The sequence below is a fragment of the Notothenia rossii genome, assembly GCF_949606895.1.
Source record: "Notothenia rossii genome assembly, chromosome: 1".
Lineage (NCBI taxonomy): Eukaryota > Metazoa > Chordata > Actinopteri > Perciformes > Nototheniidae > Notothenia > Notothenia rossii.
Window position 1 is genome coordinate 12,273,142 of NC_136912.1, and position 23,646 is coordinate 12,296,787.

Below are 23,646 nucleotides of genomic sequence, written 5' to 3' on the forward strand. Positions count from 1 at the left end.
AATTAGCTTAATTATGAGTTTCAAGTGAGGGATTAACAGATACTAATCAGAGGTGGGTGAAGATTACAACAGAGTAAAGCAGCTCTTTTTTCTATTTCCATGGAAGTCTCTGCCACTCGCAATGAGCTACATGACCTAGAGCCATGGTCAGAGATGATGAAAAATGGTTAATTAAAAAATAAAGCAAAGAGAATGCCAGAGGAAAAGATATATGTATATATTGAAACTTAGCCCATATCTATTTAATTTCAAACAGCATATGGTTGGTATTATGTCTGAGCTGTATGTGCTACTGCCAATGAGGAGGGTCTGCTTTGTTTTCCCACTGCGCGAAGCAAAGTCACATAGGAGGTAATTAGATGTGACGTGGAGACAGACCACCACATATACTCTGAAAAACACACCCCAACATTTATGCACGGCCATATAGTCCCCGTTGCACAAATGTATGACTCCCACTATGTGTGTGTTTGTGTGTGTTTACTGAGCTATGGATGGGTTGCCCCTCAGAGCCATGGGTTGAGTGAATATTCTTAGCACGTTGGGACAGTCCACAACACAGTGCGTCCCTGTAGACCCCTGCCCTGCCTGCCTGTACCCTCTGATTTGGACAGAGGGCAATCAAGCAGACCCAGTAAACAATACACAGCGAGGCCATGGAAAACCACAATAGCTCCTCAATGTATTCCTCACATATCACCAGGGACACCACTGTTTGTCCAATCACTGTGGAGATGGAGAGAAGCAGTATGGGGGGACTATTAAAAATGATCAAGAATGCTGGTTAATAGCCACTGGAAGATAGGCAGCGGAAGATGACATGTTGTACAGCGCTTCATAGGGAACACCCATTAGAGTGATGGCCCGTAGGAAAGATATATATAGTGGAGTGTCAATAACTGCTTTTCAAAGGCATGTTCTTGTTTATTTTATCCTGGCAATGCCTCCAGAGATCTCAGTTCATTCTAAGTCAGGCGAGAGCAGAGGGGGCTTCTGAGGCCCTTCATGTGGCTGTCCTTCAGAGGGGAAACTCCCAAACTCTTTTAGGACATCACACAGTGAACCTGTCAGTACAAATGAGGAGAGAGAAGCTCTGAATACTTAAACCAACACAATCCTATCGAGTGGTTTATGGAGACAGAGATGTTTGGACATAAATATTTAAGGTTTATCACAAAACAAAACATATTTTCTTCGTGACAAATGTGCCTCACATCTTTATTTGCCTCCTAAATTTCAGTCTACAGAAGTTAAAGAGCGATAAAAAGAGAGGCATTTACAAGTGATAGCAACAAATCCTACCCCCAAAAAGCAAAACAGGTTGACCATCAGCACTCTGCCACCCTTCTGTGATATTAACAAACTCCTATTGCATTTGTCAGACTGGTTTATGGTCATGACATGGTTTGTCAGCGGCTTTCAAAGTCGTTTCTCTGATTTATGCTTACGCTTAAGATCTCTGTTTTCATTGTTAAAAGAAACAATGTTGACTGTTGGTAGAGGACTGCATTGTTTGTGTTATTTTCTGTGTAATATTCAGAAGCTTAAAGTCACTTGGAGCGGTGAGGCCAGGGGGATTCATCTCCACCAAGAATGCCATTAGATGGGAGGGCAATTTAAAAAAATCAGTATGTGTGCAGAAGTATTTTGTTTATATATGATCGTCACTTGCGAATTGCAGATAAATGAACAGACTTCATGCATGGATCACAAATTCACAAAGATGACATTTTATAATTATCGCAACTTTAAAAAAAAAAATTGGAAATAATCCCTAGATTTTTGTTGAACCAGTTTCACATTAAACTTTCCTCAATAAATAAAAGTTAAATATATTTGGATGTTTAAAGTGTTCAATAAACTCACTTATGCTGCAATTTTTTCGTTGAGGAATTTTTTTTTGACATGATTTGCAGTGAGAATTAATAACGAATGTTGCTTATAAAACTATAAAGGGAAATGTACTTGGTTTTAGATTTTCTTCAAACTTGCAAAACTTTCCTGCAATAGCCTCTGATTATTATATTGTTCCACTGTATAAGAGTAGGTGTGGTAATGACTGAAAAGAATCTGAAGTGTCATCTCCAGACAGAAGTAGAGGAAAGAGTGTTCCTCTCACATTACCTACTGCTACATTGGCAAATGATTAGGCTGCTGAAAACATCTCATTATCAGTATTTATGAGGGAGTGCGCCAGCCGGAGTAATGACAGCTTTACTCCAAAGTGGCACTCTCTCTTTTTCCCCTCTCTTTCTCTATGTGAACACACACACACTCTCCCCTCCCACTTTCTCCCTCTCACAGACACACACACACACTGTTTATCTGCAGACCAACAGGAGAGATATAAATCACGCAGATATAGATAGATACAGTTACTGTAAATGTTATCTTACTGTAGTAAATGCATGCATTATTCTCTTGAACTCTTACCCTGTCTCTACTTTCATGTTGAGCACTTTTTATATCGTGCCGTATGTTTGATAGACTGTTTGTGTCTGCTACTACAATGTATGTCAATCTGTGTCAGAGCTCCGTGTTACGAGCAGATTAGACCTCATTCTTTAACCACATTTATATCATTGAAACTTGGGTTTTGTTTTCTGTAGTTGAGGAAAGATCAGAACGAGATGAAGTCTGAAAATTGGGGTAAATAATAGTGTTTGTCATTCGTTAAATCAAATTCCAACACCTTCCGCAAGAAGTGTCAAGTACAATAGGAGATATTCAGAAGTGTCACCGCAAAACGACAACTGCAATAAATGTCCCTATAACAAGCAAATACAGCTATCTGGAACCATGTCCACACTAACGCCAAATAATCTAAAAACGATATTTATATGTAAAGCATGTTGAGGATGAATCATAAAAGGAAAATGGCCAGCTCTCTTCTTACCAACTCTCTTTAGGGTAAACAATACATTTTGCAAGTTTGAGTCACAGAAAACAGCCCCATGCTTGCAATTAACACTTGTGAATTGTTACTCTGAAATGTTATGATTATTTTTGGGATATTTTTTACTTCATTTTTGTTTCTAAAACACTACTTTTATATTTATTGTAACTGTTAATATACATAACTGAACAAGAATATAATATTGGTTACAGCTCATAAACACACTTCTGTACTCAAAATATGAATACAATAATTATGTTAAACATACAGAGTGATCTTATAAAATAAAAATGTGTATAGAACTGTGAGAAAACCTGTAATATTTAAATAGCTACATTGGTATTCAAATCAGCACTTTAATCAAGAGGAATTGGGTTTCAAAGATATCCCGCATTTTTGGGGGATTTTTCAAAAGCTGATTTTGGGGTGTGAAAACTCGACAGGAAACCGAACAGATAGGAAAAGATAAGCTAGTTAAACTAGCTCAGTGTGAACATGGATTAACATCCTCCAGAAGAACAGTCAGCATGTCAACTCCTTTGTTTTGGGTTAGATTTTGGCACAATTGTTGAAAATCAGGTTCCAGTCATACAAACTATTTTTGTACTAATCATTTTTTTCATCTGAAGACCCAACCCGAGAGACTGAGGAGATTTCTTATTAGTTTGGATCCTGTTGCCTGAGGGGCCAGAAAGCGATGAAGTATTCGACCAAACGCAGAAACCCAATAAGGGGCCATCGATTAGGAGGGCTGAGCACCATATTGGACACACGGGTGGCTACAAAGAAATTGAAAAGCTGCAACAAATAAATGAAAGAAATCAAAACTGGGGCACCTTAAATCTCTTTGTCTCGTTGGCACAAGTTGAGCGCCTGTTTGTTTGTTTATGATTCGGATCGTCCGGGTGGGAAGTCACAGTAGTAAACTTGTTTGGACCATTAAGACTGAACACAAGATGTGTTGTTAACATTACCGAGCTAGGCTAATTAGCTTAGCTTGCGAGCTTCCACAAGGAATTCTCAAGTAGAATAAGCCCAAATGTTGAGTGTATGGAGTTTGTTGCTGGTGATCTATGACCCAGTCTATGTAGGAATGTTGAGAAAGGGACAAAAACGTCCTGCATCAATGTTCAGAAGCTATACCAAGCTGCTCCAGCACGCCAGCGCACCGCTAAAGTGAAAAGCTTTTCTCGTAGCAATGCCATATCTAAAATGTCACCTCTGCAATTGGAAATCCTTACCAGGAGGCTTGAGGTCTAAACAAAAATATGTCCCAAACTGGTTTTTATTATCTAAACTTCAGTTACCCTTATGTTGACTACATTATTTATGTGATGTGTTTAATGACTCTATTATTATTGGAAAGTAGAGACAAGCGTTAGACAACTTCACAGCTACCTCTTACAAAGTGGCAAAACTCTCTTAAGATTTTCTATATTTAACTTTGACAAGAGAGAATGAGCATGTTTGTGTTGTAAATACTAAGTGTGTTGGGGCTATAATATGAATTGGCTGCAACTGGATACATGTGACTAGGGGGCAAATGGATCTAATGGTAGTCTTAATGCTGGCCTTGAATAATGAGGCCTTTGTCTAATAAAACTGGAAAGCCTCCAAATACCTATAGGGACCTCGGCTAGTTAGAGCAATAACAGTCTATCAAAAGAGAAAGCAAAGTGATTACTTAGAGGGTAATAAATACAAGGTCCATGCTGGGGAGGGACTGGGGCTAGAGAGAGAAAGATGGAGAGAAAGAAGGAGAGCGATAGAGATTGTGAAAAAGAGAGACAAAAAACTGATAGAAAAAGGTTAGTGAATAAACTAAACTCTATATCTGTTCTTTTTACTGTAGCTGAATTTCCGTCCAAGGTAATACTGTATATACATCCAACCAATACCTAAACAGAGCAAAGTATGGCCAAAAACTCAAGGTGTCTAAATGAGAATATATTTGCTTATCATTTAGACTGAATCTCTACTTAACCTTGTACATTTTTAAAGATCTACAACATCAAGATAGATGAAAAAATTAAAGGCAAAAACATTCAAATACACATGAATTTTGAGCAAGAAGGACCTTGATACAGGGGACCAGAAATACATAAAACGAGAATAAGTATTAAAACTTCTGAACTGACAAAGATTTTTGATTTATTCTGGATTCTTTGGGAATTACTTCACACCACATTTTGTAATTACTTTGCCAAATAGTTTAAAATCCAGTTGAAATATTCTGCAAGAAAGGACCACCAAACAAAGCACACATGTGCATTTCTATGGATGCCAAGGGCAATCATTTTGTTGAGAAGGAACGTGGATTCTCAGGAAATAATGTCCCTTATTCAGAAGGACAAAAATAACTCAGGCGTGAATGTCAACATTGTTGTGATTTTTGAAGAACAGTTGTCAAACCAATCAAGTTGAATTTGATTGGTTAAACAGACAAAAGCATGTGGATAACCCTGGTTTCATAACTTGAACACATTTGCGAACATATAGGAACATGCAAACACAAAAAAATACTTTTCACTGTCTACCCCATTCTCAGCATGTCTTAAATTGTAGTAGTGCTGACCAGAATGAACGGCTTTAAGGCCAGACAACTGGACACAATAACACCACCATCAATTACAGCCCTGAGAGGAAAGAGAGAGTCCAATCAGAGAATTAGAGATGTGGGGCAGACAGCTGGATCGACAGCCTCCAGCCTGAGGGAGAGGCTGGAAAAGGGGATGACAGAGAGGACAGAAGAGAGACAGACTGCTGGTCACCGGTCTAACTAAGTGACGGGATGAGGATAATAAAGAGTCAGTCACACAGAGCGAGCGGCGGCCTCAGAGCGGAGGGGAGAGATAGAACGAGGGGGTCGGAGCAGAGGGGTGACAGAAGTGAGAGATGGACTTCATCAAGACTGCTGCCTGATGGTCAGGGTGAAGACTGTTGCTATGTTTCTGGCTCTTTGTCTTTAGGGCAGGGATAGTGTGTGTGTGTGTGTGTGTGTGTGTGTGTGTGTGTGTGTGTGTGTGTGTGTGTGTGTGTGTGTGTGTGTGTGTGTGTGTGTGTGTGTGTGTGTGTGTGTGTGTGTGTGTGTGTGTGTGTGTGTGTGTGTGTGTGTGTGTGTGTGTGTGTGTGTGTGTCTGCAATGACTGGTGAGCGATTCATTGCCCCCCACCAGAGTGACCAATGCCTCTCCACTCCAGGCCTTGATCCATTTCAGCTAATGTATTACTGGAGGAGCTTCAATGTCTGCTGTCTGCTGACTAGGCTACGCAGCCTGAAAGTTACCAGAGAGGCAGCGCAGCCTTCATCAAAGCAGAGTACAGTGGAGAAACCTGATGAATTTCTGTTATTTCAGCCTCATTACCAATACATTACTTTCATATGCAACGAATTTTCAACAACAAAGAGGATTTGTAGTAAATGTACCATAACTCCCATTTGTCATTTCTAACCCATATCTGGCAAGTTGCAAAATGGTTGCTACTGAAGCCAACATCTTGCAATATAATCCATTTGTAGTGAGTACAGCAATATTTGTTGGTTTTGTAAAGGCCCTCGCACACGTTTAGAGAAAGCCCATGGTTTCTGTTTAATACAGAAAAAGTGACTTAAGTCATTACACGCATCATATTTCTTTTTTTTCACATTCACTTCAATCAGCCCCATTAACTGCAACATTACAACCACAAGTCATCATCATAGACTATGAACAGTTTGCAAGTGATCTGTTCAATATGTATTTATTACTATATCGGAACTATGACGCCTAATCCTGTTTTAGGACTGATTTCAGAGGAGTTTGGTTAAATGCACGGCTAACAGAACTGTACCGCTTCTGCCGTCAGGAATTGATGCTTAGTTGGCACCATTTTCACTAAGTTCCCAAAGTTTTAACTTTTTCCAAAATCGACAGTTTTGACTTTTGGCTTTCAAAACTCTCTAAATGAAATGTACTGTATTGTCAACAGTACGTATACCATTTTGTGCTAAACTCCCCTCACTTTATTGATGTGTAAATGAAAGTTACTGTATACGAGATACATGTAACACCTGTCAGTTGCCCTTAATGGTGAGGACAATCATTTTACAACCAAAACATCTGCTTTCTACAGTATAAAATTAACTATTGAATATGTGTTAACAGGCAAAGGGAAATCTCTAGTTTTTAGATTGTATGGCTGCTCAATAAATATTGTTGGCCCTCTAGAATATATAATGTATCAAATAATCTAGTATGTATACCTTTATCTTTCTTCAAAATACAAAGGAGCAAATTATTCTTGATTGTCAATGTGTAGCTCAACACACTCACTCTTATGACAGAGGTCCTAAAATGAGTATTATCTGTGTGTGTGGAAGTAGAGAGTATATGAAGAGACAGACCGAGGAGGAGGACAGGAGGGAGAAGAAGGGAGAGCTGCTCTGTCCTTCCTCAGAGACCAGACTGCCCCTCCTCGCTGCCCATTCAAAACAAAATTCCTCCACAAACTGTTTGTGTTTTCGGTGTGACTCCTTCAGGGTGCTGCTGGCCACAGCACAGACAGTCCCGCTTGTCCTCTCTCCTCTGTCTCTCTCGTTCCTGTCGTGGATTACATTCCGTTCCTTGTTTTTCCTGAAACCTGTCTACTGTCAACATGTGGCACATGTCCTTGACAAGTCAAAAGGATCCTTCTCCATAGGAGTTATGCGTCACCCATGCACCCCCTTTTCCCCTCTTTTTCCCTATTCTTCCCCATCCTGGATCCTCTCTTTCACTCTCCCTCTCTTAATATTGAGTTGCCGGGGTAAAGGAGGGCCAGAGGAATCTAATAACTGTGACAGTGGGGCTTTTTTGGCATTGTTCCTGAAGCTGTGCAGACACACACAGGGCTGTCTGCTGGCTCTAATGAAAGGTTAAATGAATAGGACAAAGTGACAGGAGGTACAATAAAGAAACAAGTAGGAGGAGAGAATGTGTGTGCAAGCATGTGTCCATGTCTCTGCGTGAGAGTTTCAGCCTCTTAGCTCAGGGAACGACGAGGACAGCCCCTCCACAGCGGCAAAATATTCCAAACAGATTGGTCTGCGACAGAGTGTGTGTGTGTGTGTGTGCACTTCTATGTGTTTGTGTCATGTACAAAGGTGGGAGAAGTACTCAGATCCAGGTGTAATTAAAGTCTTACTTAAGGGTTGATTATATTTCACATCATTCATCCAAATCTGTAAAGTAACTAAATAAATGTAGTGTAGAAAAAGTTCACAATTTACCTCTCAATTGTAGTGGGATAGAATAATTAAAATACTAGTAGAAGTCTCAAAAGTAATGGAGTAAATCTACTCAGTTACTTTACACCACTGGTCGTGTGTGTGTGTGTGTGTGTGTGTGTCTGTGTGTGTGTGTGTGTGTGTGTGTGTGTGTGTGTGTGTGTGTGTGTGTGTGTGTGTGTGTGTGTGTGTGTGTGTGTGTGTGTGTGTGTGTGTGTGTGTGTGTGTGTGTGTGTGTGTGTGTGTGCGCGTGCATGCATACGTGCGTGTGTTTGTGTGTGACCACCAGGACACAGATGCTGAGGAAGAATTCCAGCATGGGGTTCTTTGATAAATGGTAAGGTCACTGTAGGGGTGGAGGCTGGATGGGGGGGAGGGCGGGTGCTGTGGGGGAGGAGGCAGAGGGAGTGACGAGGGGGGACGCATGTCTCGTCTTGTGCCTCTCTGCCTGTGCCTTGGTGGAATGCAGAGTCACATGAAAGAAGCCCTCTCACTCTCCCTGAGACTTGTCTCTTGTGTCTGTCTCAAAAGCGCCACTGTCCCCCTTCTGACACACTACCTGTCCGCAGATTTCCCCCCAGCTCCAAAAACACACAGCCGCAGATGCATGTGAAAACTCACATACACAATCATATGCACACAGGCATACACACACACACGTACTATACAGATGTGCCCTTCACAAGTTTAGGTTTCCCTCAAACAGGAAAAGTGAACTTAGGCCCAAACAAACACGCTAAGTCCCATCATCCTCAAACTGCTTAATTACTATGATTATCACCGTAAATAGTAAGTTTGTCACCAGCAATCACTGGGAAGGACTTCTAACATGTCATCCAGGTTTGTGGTGATGAATTGCATGGCAAAATATATTCATCATAATCAACTGAAACTCCATATCCCCTTGAAATAGTCATGTAGATTGAGACTTTGATAGTGATTCAAAGATGGGAATGTCACGGTCAGGTTAAACATGTGGTAGCAGACTGGAGGAGGAGGTTTCTATTAGAATGCATCAAATCAGTTCTTCAGAGTTAATCCATGTGTTCCTGCCAGACCACAGGGTCAAGAAACACTGAAAACACTATGAATGCAGATGCATTAATAGCAGTTGTGGAGAGGACATTGGTTGCATAGCTTGTACTGTTTAACATGCTCGAAGTCTGGACTCTCAGTTAGTGTAAAAGCTTTGCTATTTTTTTTAGATCTGACACTATGCCAGACAGCATCATCTGTCAATGTCTTCCAAAACTGTTACAAGCCACAGTTGGGAAGATGTTATGATGTGACAACAGTATGATTAACGTTCAGTCACAAACACAACTTGATCACGGCTAAGGAAAAGAGCATGGCTTGGTTTCAAATAAATACTTAGTTAGGTTAGAAAAACATTGTGGCTTTGGTTAAATAACTACCTCTTTAACGGTAGGCGACATTTATCGGGTCAAGGAACGAAGAAACGTGGTCTTGGTAAATATTGGCTGTCGGTAGGAAACGGGACACAGTCCTCATGTGTCTGTACCACATTACAAAGTCGTCCCCCAATTTCCTTCTTTGCTTCCAATCAAGCTGCAATCTTATGCTAAAAAATAATGCCAATGAGAAAGTGGAAAAAACTGAAATTGCCACTTGAGTCAATGCCTATGAACCTTCGTGATAAAATGTAAAACGTTACAGAATATATAATCATGTTATCTAATTCCTGAAACATTATAAATATATTCAGATAAAAATCATTGTCTCCGTGAAAAGTACAGATTTGAAAGCCAAGTTGAGTTGAGCAGGATGCCTGTATTTTCTACCAAAGAGAGTGAAGCCAGCTTTCAAATCCTAGCCAAAGATAGTTTGAAGCCACTCAAATTATACTTAAAGTATGAATGGCTGAGTAGAATGAAGAAAACCTACGTAAATATTATGGTACTGTCTGAAGTTGTGTCAGCTAATTTGTTCAAGGACAAAAATAAAAGTAACACACCGTCCACCCTTGCAAACGTGCCAAATCACTCCTGTGAATTAACATTATGACATTTTCATGTTATGCTTTTGTCATTCAGGAAAGACCAATGTTTTAGGTGCAGGAGTGGTCTTTTCAAGGAGTGGAAGCCCCGATCTGTGGTCCTAAAAGCAGCCTGCCTGCCCTGTGCTCAGGCAGACATCACTGCAACCTGGCACACATCACCTGCTGCCACGATAATATTGGATCAGGAAGGGAAGCATTGCATCAGCAGGGCCACAGTTGGACGCAGGTAATCATCTCACTTGTACTTCTTTTCCAGTTACTAAAACATGTGTACACTTGGCTATGATGGACATTTCTGCTACCGGTATTGAGTTGAGACATTTTTGGGCTTATCCTGATTGGCTGAGCAATTACATGCAATGTCAGCGCCCTCCCCCCAAGTATTATAATGTACAAGCCCAAAAACCTTGCTTACAACTATAGGAGACATTTTTTCCTTTCAAACTGGTATTCCACTCTCTTTTAACACTAATTGGTACCTTACAATTAAAGAGTACTTTGATGTAAGGTACAAAAAGAATCAGGAAATGTATTTGGTCCATTCTTTGGACAGGTTTTAAACGGGAGAAATCGGGACTTAGAACCCAGGGAATGATTTCAAAGTCTACTCAGGTAAAAATAACATTGTCAGGCACAGTTGCTAGCAAAGAACTAGACACTTAGGGCAATAATTCCAAAGTCAACATGCTACGTCTCAGTCCTCAGGAATTTTTCATGAGCCACCACTTATCTTGTCATATCAGATTTCTTCCACTAGCTTTTGGGAGAGAAGAGAAAAGACACCTTTAGGGCAAATTATTCTCTTTTAATCAAATCACTCTGTATGGCCTGAGGATATCTTTCCATGCCTTTTGAATCACTGAAGCATGGGCCACCAATGCACCCCCCCCCCCCCCCCACAAAAAAGCACACCAACAATATCCACATAAACACTCTGTATTGTAACTGCAGCAGTTAGGTGTCTTTTTATCTGGAAGCAATAAATGAGACTCAACAGGAAAATAAAAAATACGAGAAGAAAGCAAGGAACAAAGTGGTGTCTGGAGTTTCCATCAAAAGCGAAATCCCAGATTTTCTCACTCACTGTTCATGGAACAAAATCGAACAACTTTATTCTGGAGTGCAGTCAGTGCAGGAGGGAGCTATAAAATATAAATTATACCACATAACCCTATACCTCCCAACTGAGCCATTTGGTTACAACTATACTCCTGTTCGTTACACAAGTCCAGCGTCTCTGGTATTTCTATAGCGTCGACATGAATTATATTCCTGCCGTGCTGCAGAACGTATGGATTACAAGTGAAATGTAATTTCCCTACCGATCGGACAGTTGCCACCCAGTGACACTGAAGTGTTTATTTTACACAGTTGCCGGTAATTAGTTCTGGACGGAATCAATTAAGGCCACCCCAAATTACAGCTGAAAATATAAGAATCATGACCGTGTCTGGGACGAGTGAAAAATGCAGCGGAGGGTGTATTACTAAAGGCGGAGCTGTGCAAAATGTGTTCTATCATTTCTCACTTTAAACAAATGAAGAGCGAAGGAGTGTGTGGCTTCTGCACACACTGGGTGTGTTCATGTAATAAGACCAACGTTTCGCTGATTCCTTCCTTAAGGAATATGATAGTGTTTGGATTAGCATGTGAAATGAACCCCATAGAAAAAAAAAGTATACAAAAAATGTAACACATGTAAGTACACGTATCAGTTTACAGTTTAAACACAGCTTGGAGCACAGAGCCAGATTGTAATGTAAAGTAAAGACAAAATACGTTCATTTAGGTACAAAAAAACTATAGAGATATTAACATCATTGATAGTACAAAACTAAACACATCTTAAATATACATTTCATAACAGCTGTTAACCCTATTCATTACCTTTTCTACTTTCTTTGACGTAGGAATCACAGGAACACTCACTTAATTTAATCATGTATTTGGAGGACGCTGGAGAGTTTTCATAAGTGTAAGTGTGTGAATATTTAGTTTCTTGCTTTGTGTGCTGAGGTACAAAAAGTGTAATTATGTCTACTATATGTATATTGTTTTAAATCAAGTATGTCTCACACTGTGCTCTTTATTAAATTAGGACTCCTGCCATCCAATTTGTTTGAACATTTCACAGTGTCTCTGTTTAGTCGCTGCAGCCTGCTGCTTGGGTTACCGTGTCTTGTTCAAGATTTTCATCTCAAGCCACCACTAGGTATCTGACCCCTCTCAAAATATTACCTTTTCTGTCACTGCCAAGACACACTATCGCTCACTCGAGAGATTATTGAGACTGAGGACAGATGGAGAGGAGCAGAGGCCTTTTGGTGCAGCATGAACCTCTCTTGGATGTTTTTGAGGCTGAAAATCTAAACCTGTAAGCATGAGTGAAAGTACATCTCTCCCTTCATCTAAAATAAATGTTTATTTGTTTTTTCTTCCTGCTCTAACACATATTTCCTTTCACCTGCGCGTCGCTCGAGTTAAGCTCTTCACATTAGAGCCTCCTCTTTACTAAAATTGCTCAGAAAATGGGTCTGAACGAGAAGGCCAAGTAGAAAATGAATCACTAAAATATGGAAATTAATAAGAATACACAAATAAAAACAAGAGCAGAACATATATAAATCCCAATGGGTCATCAGGGAGACCCTTTATACACTTAGCCCCCATTCTTTTCAAATAGAGGCAGGGTTTAAGAATATCAGGGGAAATGTGGAGGATGGAGTGGAGGAAGAAGAGGAGGGTAGAGTTGTGGATGTGAGCAGTAATCAGAGGAAGCCAGCAGGGGGGACAGGGGGGGGGGGGGTTGGAGGGGTCAGAGCGGAGCACCACTAAGCAGCCTTTCTCTTCATTAGCAGCCTCTCTAAGGGGGGCGTCACAGGCCTACCTGTCCAGCAGATTATTGAACCGACTAACCAGTGTCTCCCACCCCGCACACACACACCCTCTCACACACTCTCCCCTCTCTGATTCCCACAGACCCAGAGGAATCACGACCTAGCTGCAGCCTCGCTGACAACTTTTACTTTTTCTTTAACCTCACGTAGCAGCGCTGTAGGCTGAGACTAGTCAGTGCATAACGAGGACATTTACCTCGACATTTTCTTCATTATGTTTTGTTTTCCAACCTTTTTCTGCTGTTATTTTATGTATTTTCCTGCAACACACCAGCACTTATTCTGTGCCAATAAGAGCGTAATAAGTGTTTAATTATCTGACGTACAAAAGAGAAACAGAAACAGACACATACAAGGGAATACAGGGATTTTAGTTTCTGTGACTTGTGCGGTAAAAAAGTCAATTTGAGTTGCACCGATCCCTGACTGGCCTGGCAGGGAGAAAGCAGCACGGAGATAAAAGTAATGAAATGACACTCCAGGAATGTAAATTGGCATTCTTCAGTGTAGAAGCAGCACCGGCTCAGGCTCATGAAACATCCCTTACACACACTCAAGACCAGGCCAAAATACTGTGCTAGACATTAATCTCACACACATCTCACTGATGAAAGTGTGTAGGTACTTTTCTGCTGCTTTTAAGTGGGGCCATTCATCTCAATCTCTCTCTCACTGTTTTTTTCTTTTTCTGCTCCTCTCCCTCCGTCTTCCCTGTCTCCTGAAGCTCTCAGATATGTCCACAATGAAATGTCTTACCCTGACATGAAATGCCTCGGTGTGCTTCTGCTTGTGTTTCACTGTCACACGTTGACCAAAAGAGTTTTCCTGGAGAGTTATCGTAGCACAGGGCCTCAAATCAAATTTATTTGGCAAAGAATTTTGTCAGATTGTTTTTAGGCTATAAAAACAGCATCGTACAATGCAGCAATTTATTTACCTGAAGCTTTTCTTTGCAATCTAACACAGGCAAACTTGTCTGTTTTTGTATGATATCTGATAAAGACTTCTATAAACAGAGCACATTTCAACAGGAAAAAAAAAACAGTAAATACATTTTAAAAAATCATAAAACTGTCTCAGAAAAACAGGAAAAGGAGGAATCCTGTTGAAAGCTGAAGCAGCATTTTCAGCAAAGGGATTTTAGGCCTTAAAAAAAATAACTTGAAAAATGTTGCTGCGAGCTATGAAATTAAGTCTGCTCACTCTTATTTAAGTAAACAGACAACACATTTGTATAATCCCTGTCTATGCTATCTGAAGACACTGCAGTAAATTACCTTGAATCATTCATTGGTTTGCATGGGTCTGTAAATGTGAAGGCCAGAATCTACAGGTAGCATAGAGTTACTTATAACATAAATATCAACAATTCAACAATTATTTACTCTGTATCTGGAGTTAACAATTTGCCCCCTAATGTCACGTAAACGTTTTGAATCCTCCTTTGGAGAGCAGAGAATTTAGTAATTCTTTCAAGGCGTGACGAAAACTATAAAACGATATTAAGTGAAGTAATACTTTATTAACTTAGTTCAGAAGATTAAGGCTTTAGGTCTCGTTTTGTAGTGTGTCTGTATATGCTCACAAATATTGATTTTGTAAGACACATATAGAAGAGAAAGAAAAGATCAGCAGAGGAAATAATTTCATTTGAAAGCAGACGTATTAACAAATCCAGTGGATGAGTCATAAGAATCAGAAACAAGAGGGAAATAAAGTACTCTGGAAGACTTTGTATCTATCTGATGAGTTCAAATAACAGATCAGTGCAGAAGTTTTAAAAAGTTACTCACTTATAAAAGTAGTGTTTTAGGACTTAATGAATTGAGTTAGCAGGAGCAGGAAAATGTTATTTACCATTGCTGCATGTTGTATCTGATAGACCCCGGGGCTCCTGGCACTTTTCAAACTTGGCGTCCTCAAAAAAGTCGGATTTCGCCCTCAAGTGGGGAACTTTCTCCTCTTCAATCCTGCGCGCAGTGTGAGGTGATTCAACGTCGGTGTTTCTTTCACAAACGTATCTTAGCCGTTAATGTCAGTTTTTACTATACAACAGTCACTCTTTTTATCCTGAGAACCACTGTGTCCGGGATCCTTCTCTGAGAAAAACGCGCGTCAAGACGTTTGGAAACGCGTCGGTCTCACGGAGAGGAACGCACGAACACGACAGTCTGTCCCCTCTTCTTTCCCCAAAACCGTACACCGAAGAAGTGAAGGAAACAGAAGGGATCGCTGACAACCAGAAGCCGTCTTGTAACTGCTTGTCCTACCTTGAGAAAAACGCTTAAAAAACGCCTTCATACACTCCCCCGATGGTTTCCTTCTGCAGAGTCAGCGCAGAGCTGCGGACGATCCGGGCTGAGAGAAGGTGCTGTGGATTCAGACCTGAGTTTTACACGCCGTGCGACTGTAACCCGAGCGACTGTCGGTCCAAGGAGTGTTTGTGCCCAATGAGCAGATTTACGGTGATGTCTCAGGAGGAAGTGTCAACGAAAAAAACGTGCCAACAATTCTCAGCCTGCAGATAGGAAATCGGCAATGAGATCCGCATTTACAGCCCATGGAAACACTTGAAAAGCAGCAACAGATCTGTGATATTTTCCCTCTGTGTGCATTTAGTTCAGATGCATTGTGGTTAAAATTACATTCCCATATAATATTGTAAGAAAATGCATCTATAGGGCAAATAAAGAACAACAAATACATCTAAAGCAATTTAATTTCCTGCCGTCTTTTAAAAACTGTATTACAGCAACTTAAGGGGGAACAAGCTGCATTTCTCTTGCATAAAGCAAACTTTCACTTTTTTCACTTTCCCTACCCTCAGGGGTAGCTACAGTACACGCACTCCTCATGCGCGTGCACACACGAACACGTGTTTTCAGCAGTTGGAAAAAGTTTATGGTTTGTGTGTGTACTGCAGGGATGTGACACTGATTTCCTAACTTGTGTCCCTCATTTCCCTCAGAAGTGGGTGCGCTCATTAAAGATTAATTGTGCGCTTGTTTATGTGAGGATTTGCACAACATTTGACTGAGACATCTCAAGAGTGAAGAGTTGAAGGAGTGTGTGGTTACTTATGTGTGTGTTTGAAGAGCAGAGCAGAAAGAGAGACATGCAGCTCCTCAGAGTGACCGCCTCAGCCTGGCTCCTCCACTGGGCTCAGAGAGGCGGCAGAATCCCAGTCAAGCGTCTGCGAGCCCCACTTGCATGTTTGGTCAAGGGGTAAATAATAGCTCAGGGTTTAGGCTTGTGTAGAATTCATTCCAGGGTAACAAGCTCCTGGGGTCCCAGGATATGCATATTCATTCCTTGGCCAAGGCCGTGGGAGAGCAAGGACCATATGCCTGTTTGTCAGATGGCTTACATGGCTAATTAAATTAGATATTACATACTTATGTGAGCAACACAACAAAAAGCCTTTAAAGGGTTGTCCATAAGAAGGAAAAAAAACCTATTTCTATCGACTTCCAATGCTTTGATGCTGCTTTAATTTCACTCAGGAAGTGTTTTCTGTTCAGCTGTGTTGATTAAGCATACAGACACCGGGGGCTGTGGATGAGTAATGTGACACAAACTGATCATCAAAGCAAAACATGACCTTTTTGCCTTTGCTGTAAGCATCTTGCTAAACTATCAGGTGGAAATATATGTTACAATGCACACAAGATGTGCGATAGCTTAGTTATGATAGTGGGTGTGTGGATAGCCATACTTTATTTTCAGCTTCAAGCTGTTTCTTTAGTTCATTACCGTTGAACAGTTGTGCTTCTGTATTGCTGGGTGGGCTGCATGAGCAGGGTCAAACATCCTTTTATCTTAATATTGACAAAGAAAAAGGGTAATTTTTAGATGTATGTCTGTTGTTAAAATGTATGGATCTAAGCTCAGGGTACAATCACATCTCCCATACATTACATTTACAACACGCTATAGAAAAAATACATGTGGAACAATTGTTTTTTAAATTAAATGAGCAATTGAATGAGGAAATATTTGTAATAAACATATTCTACAGTAAGTTCTTAATTGTCTATCTATACAAATGTTATTTTTTACTGTCCAAGTACTTCACTCCTCAAAGTCAATATGCTCACAGCAACTAAATCATTGTTAATGTTGTTTTTTGTAGGTCCGCTTCAAAATAACATTATATATAACTTAATGCAACATTAAGTTATGGTTTACGTACAGATCCGGGTCTTGAAACAGCAAAATACACGACAAAGTGCATAAGACCTGTTTATTTTGTTATCAATCAACACAAACCATTATGTTAACCTACTTTTACCTTTAAGCACATATGCACCTCACGCCCACCTCCTTATGACTTGCCTGCTGCAGGGAAATTAAGCACTTCCTTAAACAAAAACAAATCCTACTGAAGATTCCATTCATTATATTGAACAGGGAGCAAATATTTGCCCCAAAATTGAGAAACATCTAAATGTCATAGCTGGAAGATAGGGTTAAAAGGGCCTATTCTGAAACCTCAAAACATGCTCGCAGTAATCCATTAAACCCTGTTCAGGTACATCTTTGAAGAGTAACATGTTGAAATACATTTTAGGATTATAGCACACACAAAATCATAACAATATATTGTTTAAGTTACTAAATGATCAATGAAACTAATCAAGCGTTCTAATTGATCTTATTTAAATGGAACATTGTACATAAGCAAATCATTGGGTGATATTTTCTTATTGCTGATAATATAATGGAGTCAGTCAATAAAAAAGTAACTATACATTTCAGCACAAAAAACCCAAACACACATGATTCAGTACAATTATTCTCTCAGTATCAGCTGCTTTACCATTCACTCATCTTGGCACTGATTCAGATTCCATTTTAGGCCAATTTTATTCCGTTTTACATGCATAATGAAAGTGATTGTGCTTTCAATATGCAGCCTGTTAAGTCCATCCATAGATAGAAACATTATCAGCATCTCCGTTTGTCAAAACAAAGCACACAGGCAAGTTGGTTTTTAATCTGTAAAATATCACAAACCTTACATATTGGTGTCACAAGTATGTAGAAAACCAACATTAAATAAACAAACTCAAATGTTAGTGTTAAAATTAGTAGCAGCCCAATAAAAAACTACCAGATGGGCTCAATATTATACCATTAAAGTAGAAACTGACATTAATGTATACGGTTTTAGAACTAGTAAAGGCATCTTGATAGGGAAGGAGAGTACATGTGTATTTGTCCCTGTGACAGGATCCCACTGTTCACTAATTATCCAGAGGGACTGCATGGTAATGAGCTATTGAACCTGCTACTGAAGTGTTCCACCTCCTGGGAAGGCCATCAGCTGCTGCGCCGCATTCACAGATCCATCAAATCCACCGAGGTCCTCCTGTTCATTAACTTCCAGTCACTAGCAAAGCATGTACAAAGGTCAGTTTAACTATTCCCATGATCCGTTGAGCCTTTTCAAAGAACTGGATCATACTGTGATTTCTCTTTGCAAATCAGGAGGCAGTTGATGGCTGAAATGGTGTTTCTTTAATACCACTGATGTTTAGAAGCTGAGACCAGTTCCACTTATGGTAACTTGATAATGTCTCTTTGATAAGTTATGTGCAACCATAAGATCAATTCAAATGTATTTTCATGGCCAAAAAATCTCCAGTTTTCCTCTGGAGGTTTTAATGTAAAACTAGATACAATATCTTAATTTCTTACTTTGATCTCACCTATCTCATAGGGTGGGAAGCACAGGTGTTGGAAGTAAGACCCATACTTTTCTCATTTAATAGCTGTTTTCCGACTGGACAACATTTACTCAGGGCGATCAATGTCCCATGTCCTTGGTCTCCTCTCTCGTACACAAGGGAAATATGAACTTAAATACAACCTCACTACCTTAATTTACCCTTTCACCAAGCAAAGGACAAGCTCTCTGGTAGAAGCCCAAGGGAAATAGCCTGACTCCACATTCCCACACATCCTGGGGGGCTAACCGGGGTTAGGATGGCACAGTAGTTGGGTGAGTCACTGAGTCATGAGTGAGCGCGGCCCTGAGGTTCATGGCACTGTGGATACACACAAACACATGCACACACGTGTGTGCTGCAGTCGGTGGGTCTTGTGTGGATCAATTCCTTCTTTATGACGGCTCTTGCCTGTTTAGGATAGGACCAAAAGGTCATCAGATGGGAGTCAAACAGAGGTCCATGTCATCTCAGCGGGGCTTGTGCATGTGGGGGGGCTTTGCCAAATCAGTGACATCACATGCATACAGGAATTCACATGATGGCAAAGACAGAGCGTAAGGTTTGTGATGAAGGATGGTCCTGAACTAGAAATGTCTGATTTATGTGCTCAGATATTGTATGTCTAAAGGCTGAATAGAGGGAGGAGAAGTGGTAATCAATGGTTTCTCTGTCCTGGGGTTTTGTAAGGCAGTCCAAGGTCTTACAGGATTCAGCATGAGGACGGCTCATGCTCGAGGTCAAGAGTGGCTGATGATTCTCCTACGGACGCCAGCGAGAGATATGTTATCCCTCCTCGGGGCATCACTTGAATAGAAATCTGTGCAAACAAGCTCCAAAATGTCAGCAATTGGACATGAAATTAGTGAGCAATTTCAAAGATTTGTCATGGCCCATTTCAAAAAAGCAACCAGTGGGATAACAGCTTTTTGTGATCTAATGCTATTCAACAAGAAAACCTTAGACACTCAACAAATAGAGCCATCAGCCGTGTTACAAAGTGGCTGTGTTCAAAGACGTATTGGAACCCACATGTTGGAGCCTGTCTCATTTCCATGCAGCAGGGGGGATGTTCTACTAAACTCTGTGCACGTTTGACATCCCAAATGGCATTTGTACAATCAATGTTCCTTTAAAGCAGGGGACTTGTGACTCTTTAGTGTCTATTGTCATCCCCAGCAGTTTTCAGGTTCTTTCTTCCCTAAGCATCAAAGCTAGGCCACATTAATGCAGACAATATCCCCACTTACCTTAGGCGGCAGGCGGAGACTGTGCTTTCACAATTCTCCATGGAGTGTCATGTTTTTCCCCGGGATGTGCCTCTCTTCCTTCCTCTGTCAGCATCGGCACACCAGGGCTTGTCATTTGGTTCTTGAATTTTTCATGCAGCTGCATTTGCATGATCACAGTTCTGTGTCCCTTCTTCCCCTGGTAGATTAAATGCTGCCTAGCACATGAACCTCCCAGTGATTCCACTGAGGCAGAACCGAAGTGAGACAAGCATGCTTATTGGGATTGTCAATGCAAGAGCTGTCTTGTTCCAAGGGGTGGCTCTTCACATTTGAACAGTTGGGCAATTAGACACAGGAGGCCCACAAAGACAACTTCAAACAGTGGTTGGTTTACATTTGCAGTGATACACCTGAGTCAGTCATATTCTGTGGCATCTAGTAAAGAAGTTAAACCATGCTGTGCAATTGTAGTGACAACATATGTCATTTAGTTGGGTAGGGCACATCATCTTGGAAAAACAACTACGCAATCTATTTAAGCGGCATATAATGTTGCACATAAACCAGTGTTTAAGGTGAAATTCATTTTTGACAAACAGAGTATGCCTGTTTCTATGATTGAGTTTAATTACCTCATCATCTCTTTCCAAACACTCAACAGATCACAACAGCGACTTGAGCTATGATTCATTTCATGTTTGTATACTACTGTAAATGTGTCATCAAAATACCATATTTTAAATAGCCTTTGTTGGATTTTCCATAACATGTATTATTCTTATACTGTACATGCCTTTTATTCAGCAACTAATAATCACCCAATTAGGACATTTACACTTACTATTTATTTGTATACATTCATATTTATTGTGAGCTATGAGGAAAGTTGAGTGGAATGTCAAAATGCGTGTAATTCTGCAATGTATTTGGCTGAACCCAATTTTAATAATTTATATTTAGTTATGGATATTTTAGGAACTTAAAGAAGCTTATGGTGTGATTTGGTAGAGATGTTGATCTCGATGGCAATTATTTACAGACTCGTTTGCCCAGTGTAACCCTGCCACCAGACACAGTTTTATAAATAGGCACAATAAATGTAAAGACAGAACTCAAATCACACTCCATATACTGTAACCTTTTTTTGTTTGAAGTAAAAAAACAACAACATATTTACATCTAATAAAAGCATTTAGATGATGAACTCAAATCAGATAATAATTTTGAGGTTGAGGTGAGTGTGTGAAAATATTTTTTTCCTCCTTATTGAAAAAGGAAATACATCTTTGGTGATATTGCCACAGATTTGCCTTTTATGTGCCCTTAAATGCTCTAAAGATCTGGATTAATCTGTCATTACTGCGACAGACAACAAACACTTTAAGGGGAGATACAGCTTCACACGTAGGAAAGAGCAGCAGTAGGCCCTGTCAAAACATGGTGGAACATGCCTGTGTAAAACATGTAAGCAACTAGATGTGTCTAGGGCCAAATGTTACGCATTTGATGATGAAAGAGAGGATAGGTAAAAACTGATCTCTTTGAGATACCAGCTTCCCTACAGAGAATTGGGTTAATTTGACTTTATATACACCGCCATTTTCCATATGATATGTCTCTTAATTAGTCTGTTTCAAGGTTTCAAGGTTATTAAGAGATGAAATAAGGTGAAACTGCAGAGACAAAATTCTAAACAAAACCCTGTTGCAAACATATGATGGATTTATTACAGTATGACGAGGGAGAGAAAGTGGGGCTTATTCATAGATACCATGTGTCAGTTTGTGTGTCTGAACAAGAAACAGGGGGCAGGCAGATGTTGCACATTATGTACCAGTCTACTGCTTCTAAAATTGTTCCGCAAATGAGGATCTTAATGAGAGGCAGTGTTCGTGGGTCAAGGAACAGCCTAATCATGCTAAGTCAATTGCATCTTTTCACTATCTGTGTGTGTGTTCATGTGTGTGTGAGGCAGGGAGCAGATGAACCAACATTTGTCTGACTGAAGAGGAGTGCCAGTCCTCATATTTCTTCATTTTCCTCTCTCACTCTGTGCTCCAAATCTGGCTGGACACTTAAGTACATTAGCCACACAATATGGAGTTGTCTTGTCTCACCAGCAAAACAGATGTCAAACACGCGTCTTTGTTCATTTTCCTTGCTTCCATCCAGTTCTCATAGCTCCCACTAAGGATTTAGAGATTTCAAATATATTTGCATAACCCTTTTGCCTAACAACAGATCATTAGAAACATATAAAGATTGCACATATCAACAGGGACAAGGTAAAAGTGTGTCTATTGAAAGAAAAACAACATTTTAAACATAAACTGCCAGATAAAGATCAATATCATATCTCAATGTCATTTCTCTTCGTGTCATTTGTGTGGCTGTTGAGCTTTGATAACAGCAAAGATTTATAGGCTTGTAAAGCAGCACTTGCAGACTCAGGGGAACCCTCATTATATAGTGTGTGTGTGTGTGTGTGTGTCTGTGTGTGTGTGTGTGTGTGTGTGTGAGTGTGTGTGTGTGTGTGTGTGTGTGTGTGTGTGTGTGTGTGTGTGTGTGTGTGTGTGTGTGTGTGTGTGTGTGTGTGTGTGTGTATCTAAAGAGAGAGCTGTGAAGTATTTATTTATTGTTTGTCATCAAATGTTTTATTAAATATTTCACTTGGATCTGAAATGTTAAACAGTTGATAGAAAATCAATTAAAATCCCTTTTAACACATTTTATTATTTTGAATGTGACCTAATTATTATGTTTGGGGGGGACTTAATGTCCATTGGCCTTTTTCAGAGAGATTTTATTGGATCCAAAGAGTGCTATGCATAATATCAGGACCCTGAAACCAAAGTAGCTAAACCATATTCATTATTTATTATTTAAATTAAACCATGATGTGGTTTTTGACATGTCAGAAGGATTTTTTTCAGATACGTTTTCACATTATAAGTATTTAAATATGTTGTGTTTAATATTGTATAAAGTTGATTAATATGACTCAGAAACTTGAATCTGTAATTGGTTGAGTAGGAAGAGAAAACAAATGATGATCATTGCACACACCACAGCATTAGATTATTAATAATTCTTTTACATATACGTTTTTTGCACATTTTCTTTTTCATAATTTAGAGCCAATAGATATGACCCATGGCGGTGTGGTCTTGATCTTAATCGTGGCTCAGAGTCGGTCTTGGTCAGCTAAAATCTACTGCTGATGAAAGCCCAGTGGGAGGCATAGGCGGATTCAAAGAGTCACCACCAGGGCAATGTTATATCAACTTCTCTATTCAAGTAAATCACGGTCGATCGTTTGTCACAAAAACAATAATCCACATTAGTATAGTATAATATAGCCTATATATACTGTATATCATGTTAAATTCAATGATATATTCAATATTAATGCTGCTATTTAAACACAGAGTATATCTCCATAATATAGTCAACTGTAGGCTTACTTGTGATTGTTAATAATCAAAAAGTATATCCACTATAAAGTTAAGTTTATGATTGAGGATTTTTGTTGAAACATGTGTAGATAGGCTAATTTATAAGATTATTTCGCCTTTATCTCAGTGTCATTATTAAAAGAAAACAAACTAGGGTGTGTGATAGTGTCAAA

At 39.9% G+C, this 23,646-nt stretch overlaps 3 protein-coding genes across 3 annotated transcripts in view; 2 read left to right on the plus strand and 1 right to left on the minus strand.

Moving 5' to 3' along the window:
- LOC307020777 (uncharacterized protein) overlaps positions 1 to 10,294 on the plus strand; it is a 230,581-nt gene extending 220,287 nt beyond the window's left edge. The window contains exon 6 of the mRNA XM_079652341.1: positions 10,195 to 10,294. Coding sequence (XP_079508467.1) covers positions 10,195 to 10,262 — 68 coding nt within the window. The 3' untranslated portion in view covers positions 10,263 to 10,294. The remainder of the gene's footprint in view (positions 1 to 10,194) is intronic.
- The window catches only part of bnc2 (basonuclin zinc finger protein 2), a 159,058-nt gene extending 143,415 nt beyond the window's left edge, over positions 1 to 15,643 (minus strand). Inside the window, exon 1 of the mRNA XM_079652032.1 lies at positions 14,915 to 15,643. Within this exon, the coding sequence (XP_079508158.1) occupies positions 14,915 to 14,917 (3 nt within the window). The 5' untranslated portion in view covers positions 14,918 to 15,643. The remainder of the gene's footprint in view (positions 1 to 14,914) is intronic.
- cntln (centlein, centrosomal protein) overlaps positions 10,259 to 23,646 on the plus strand; it is a 103,596-nt gene continuing 90,208 nt past the window's right edge. Inside the window, exon 1 of the mRNA XM_079652057.1 lies at positions 10,259 to 10,386. The gene's annotated coding sequence lies outside the window, so the exon portion shown is untranslated. The remainder of the gene's footprint in view (positions 10,387 to 23,646) is intronic.